General features: G+C 42.8%; 1 protein-coding gene across 1 annotated transcript in view; it reads left to right on the forward strand.

Moving 5' to 3' along the window:
* The first annotated feature begins 1,814 nt into the window (after positions 1-1,814).
* SH3BGRL2 (SH3 domain binding glutamate rich protein like 2) overlaps positions 1,815-4,883 on the forward strand; it is a 77,307-nt gene continuing 74,238 nt past the window's right edge. The window contains exon 1 of the mRNA XM_024132966.3: positions 1,815-2,003. Within this exon, the coding sequence (XP_023988734.1) occupies positions 1,815-2,003 (189 nt within the window). The remainder of the gene's footprint in view (positions 2,004-4,883) is intronic.

Genomic DNA, 4,883 nt, shown 5'->3' on the forward strand with positions numbered 1-4,883 from the left:
ACCGCAGAGCTTTGCACATAGTCGATACTTACTTCCTCACCCAACTAGCTCCAGGAAGGATTCAGGGGAGCTTCTGAGTACCTAATTGGCACAGTGTATAGAAAAAGCTCTGATTGAAACTGAGATAAGCCCTGAGTCAGGTCTGTTGATGGAAATGAAGTATGCGTTTCCTGGGTCATGGGGGTCAGCGGCCACAGGAGATGGAAAGGGCAGTTTGTAGGACGGGCTGGGGTTGTAACCCAGGAGAGGTAGCAGGCAGGTCCATGGAGCAGCGGAGGGCTAAAACCACTTTCTGATTTGGTGGGACTCTGGCAGCAGAAAGAGCCATAGAAATGACCCAAGGTGGCCTGGAAGTTTATCCCCTGGGAGGGTGTTCCAGTCCAAGAAAGCCACTCCTGGTCCCCTCTCAGGGCTCGGCCTAAAGATTGCTTGTACCAGGGACTGACTCGGGCTCTGGCAGAGGCAGCCTGGAGGACTCGTTATTAATGTCCACGGACATTCTTGGGTTGCTTGGGTGCCACCCCGCCGCTCGGGAGGCCACGGGGCCCATGGATGCTTTAACTTGGGGACCGCCACAGAGGGCACCACGTCCTCCTGGGGTAAGGGCAAGGGGCTCAAATGAGGCTTGGGTTTCAGACAATTAGCAAGAAGGCCTAGACTAACTAGGTCATGAGTTTACACCTGGACTGGCCTCCCTGGCTGATGTGCTTAGGAAAAATAAAGGTTAGGGTCCAGCGGAGTGGACCTTATCGCTACGGTGACCTCCGTGAGGCCGCTTCTGGGCAGGATAACTCTGCAGCTGGTGGAGTTCATTGGTTAATAAAAGTGCAGGCTTTGGCATGGGGGGGCCCAGATGCAAAGGAAGCTCTGCAGCTTATTGGACAAATCGCTTCATCTCTCTGAGCTTCCATGTCCTCACCTGTAAAAGGGGAAAAAATCTCTCTCTTAAAAGAGTTGCTATGAGGATTAAGTGTGACCACACCTGCAAAATGCCCAGTGCAGTAACTGATACCTATTAAACACTCCACAAGTTGTGGTTATTTATTTTTACTTCAAGAACCATTGTCTCAATTTAAAAACAACAGCAAACTTAGGGGTTGGGTGATTGTATCATGTGGCAGGTAACTTTACTTTGTCTGCAAAGTCAAGTCTGTCGTTTTGTTTTTGCCTCGAAGGGAAGAATTAAGACCTCGGTGGTAGCACAATTTAGCTTCAATGATAATAGCCTTCCTCTTGCGTGGATTCAACTGCTGATACTTCCAAGTATGGTAGTTACCTTGCTAAATAAGAAACAGGAGTGTTACATTCACGTTTCTTCAAAGTGTATACTTAACAGGGATGTGCACATGCAAAACATTTCTTAGGATTGATACGGATGTAAACATCATAAGATATCATTAAGTCCATGTCATAATCATTTCAAAAAGTTTGGCAAGCTCTAGAGTTATGTTTATAAATTTATTAAGAGAGATACCAATTTTAATTTTGACTGTACATATATGTATGTTGTCTTACATAGAGAACTGAACGCTCTATGCTCTGTGTTCTGCTCTTTGGGAGAATTATGAATGATAAAGGAAAAATAGTATCTTTGTTAAAACATATCTGAAAATAAATTAATGAAGGTCAAGATATTAAAAAAAAAAAAAAAAAAAAAAGAGCCACTGTCGCCCCCTGTTTGTGAGCTACAGCACACAACAAACTGTACCCGTCAAAGGATTTCTGGATTTATACTTTTCTTCACATTTTATATTTCTTTTTACAAAATCTGTTTTAAGCCACCCCTGATTTCTTCACCGTTTTATTTTACAAGAATGTGGGCTGAAGCCACCTTCTTTGGCCGTGTTGGTGAGCAGGAGGCCCAAAGAGCTGTGAAGGACGTTTCCTTGGCACCATGTCACCGTGCAGCTCAGGACAGATGGCAGGGCACATACAGCCACAGAGAGACGCAGGAGCCCACTGGAACAGTGATACTGCAGCCGGCCTTGCTCTCGAAAGCCCAGGTGAGACGGATGCTGAAGGGCGACCGTAGCAAAAGGCAGGGGAAGGAGAGACACGGAGGGTGCTGAGGGGTGGGAGGTAAGAATAAAAAGAACCAGCGTTTCCTGGGATTCTCAGCTCTGTGGCAGTTCTACCCAAGGTTCTCGGTACACATTTTTCTCACTTCATCCTCGTGACGACTACGTGAGACTAGACTATTATCCTGTCAGGAGGATGTGGGCAGAAGATACACCTCAGGGGCGTCAAGTGACTTGCCTGAGGTCACACAGGGGCTTGGCATCCACGCCGTCCTGATTCCAGAGCTCACTCTCTTACTGGGAAGAATGACAGAGCCTCAAGGAGGTGGTCCTAAATGTTCACCAGCTACCGCACTCAGGGACCAGACCTCGTCTTCCCGACGGTCACATCAGGGGGTTGGACAGCTGATCTCCACGGTCCCGTCCACCTCTCACATGCTGCCTTTGTCACTTTGGGAAGCTCTGTTCAGTGATCCAGGGAAGCAAAAAGAAAATGCATGGAGTCTCTATTTACTAAGGGCCAGATAGTGTCTCTTACTCTATTCAATTCAAATATGAATTTTCACCCAACTTTTGATTATGAAAAATATCAAAACCGTGATCCAACAATTATTAAAATTTTGACATATCTGGTCCTTCCATACCTATCTATCTCTCTACCAAGCTATCTATCGATCATCTATATGAATTTTTTTTTTTTTTTTTTTTTCTTTTTTTTTTTGCGGTACGCGGGCCTCCCTCTGCCGTGGCCTCCCCCGTTGCGGGGCACAGGCTCCGGACGCCCAGCCGCTCCGCGGCACGTGGGATCTTCCCGGACCGGGGCACGAACCCGTGTCCCCTGCATCGGCAGGCGGACTCTCAACCACTGCGCCACCGGGGAAGCCCCTATATGAATTTTTGAAATGAAGTAATGGACATCTCAAGATTTCACCCCTAAATATTTCATCCTGCATCTCCTTAATAACCATATTTCCTTACATAAGCATAAACCATTATCACACCTAAGAAAATTAACAATAGTTCCATATTTATATCCGAGTTTAAGAGCCAGTCCAGATTAAAATCTCTTTGTCCCCAATTGCGTTTGTAGCTTTTGCCTGTGTTTTTGAACCCAGATCCAATCAAGTTTCACTCATTGTATTTGGTTAAGCAAGTTAAACAAGAACAGCCCCTCAAACTTTGCTATGTTTGTTTTGTTTTATGACACTGACTTTTCTTAGAAGAGTCCAGGCCAAAGTCTGGTGGAATAACCCATATTCTGGATTTCTCTGTTTCCTTGTGGTGTGGCATAACCTACCCCCCTGATTTTTCCTGTAAACTGGAAGCTGGGTCTAAAGACTGGATTGGAATTATGTTAAACACCTTTGGCAGGGACACCTCATAGGTGATTTGTACTTCATATCACTTCAGTGAGGAGACTGAATGCCAGCTTGAATATGACACTAAATATGATCTCTTGGCTAAAGTGATAGCCCACACGTTCTCCCGTTGCAAGGACGGGATTCTCTTGAAAATCTGTTTGGCAGCGTGTGGATCATCTGTTCTGTACTTGATAATATACACATCCATTGATATTTAATTGTATATATTGTTTAACTGATAGTTGCAAATCGGTGATTTTCTAAGTTTTCTTTTCTCCTTCATTTCTTTGCAGGCATACCTCTATAAACAAGAGCTTTTCCTTACCTGCTGGAGATGAATTACACTTCCTTTTACAAAGGAAGGGTAAATGCCTCCTTCTCTTTGCTAACTTTCAGAATAAGGAGTTGCTACAGTCACTTTTGATGGTGGCAAATTGGTTTTTTTCTGTCTTTCTTTGAACAGTGCTACAGACTTGTGGTTTTTTATTAATTCCATTTTTATGATCAATTGCACTCATTTTTGGTGCTCAAATTGCCCCAAATCTGGCCAGAGGGAACTCCTTCAAGCTGGCTGGCTCCTGTGTCCCTTGAGATGTCCCCATCATTCTTTGAGCACTTCCCTGCTTTTTGGCACAAGAAAAGGTCCTGGGCTCACCTTGTACTTTCCTGCCCCAGTTCCAGAATTAGCCATTTCTCCAAGGAACGCTGGGATCTTTTATTGAAAAACAGTATTTGAAATCCAAGATCTCTGTACTCAGGGAGCTATTGTACTCATTGCCATTGTAAAATCATTGCCTGTTAAGCGCTTTCAGTGGCTAAAGCTAAGAAATGTATTTAAATCATGAGTTCATACTGATACTCTCAATTCACATTTAATATTACATGGCTTTTCTTAACTTTTAAAATTTTACATTGTACCTCTTTTCTCTTACATAGAAAAATACCCGTTTCTAATAACATTTACATATTTACTAATTTGCTACAGTTTTCAACAGACATAAAGTAGATTTAAAATGCAAATAGCAGAAAATTACTTGGTGAATTTTAGATTTTTTTTTGGAAGGGGTATTTCTTTTTGTCCTTAGAATATATTCAATTAAAGATGGGCAATAAGAATATTGTGTTCCAATGTCACTCCAAAGAACGATTTTTCTGTATATGTCATCCATATGATATACAGTTAGAGTAACTTGTTTGGGTTTGATTTCAAATTTGGTTTGCTTTTCTTTTCCTTGTGAGTAAATTTTAGTTTTGAACAGGTAAAACATGTTTGAGCATTTATGTAGATCAAATTCAAAATTACAGAAAAACATAGTTAAAGAATTCAACTACACTCATCCATATCCCCTTCCAGCTGTCCCTCTTCTTCTGCATCTCTAGGTAACCAACGATTTTATCAATCTGTTGGTTTGATACTTTTTAACTGTACATGTGATTTCCTCTCCCTTTTTTTTTTTTTTTTTTTTTTTGGTGGTACGCGGGCCTCTCACTGTCGTGGCCTCTC

This window comes from Physeter macrocephalus, chromosome 11, assembly GCF_002837175.3.
Source record: "Physeter macrocephalus isolate SW-GA chromosome 11, ASM283717v5, whole genome shotgun sequence".
Taxonomy (NCBI): Eukaryota; Metazoa; Chordata; class Mammalia; order Artiodactyla; family Physeteridae; genus Physeter; species Physeter macrocephalus.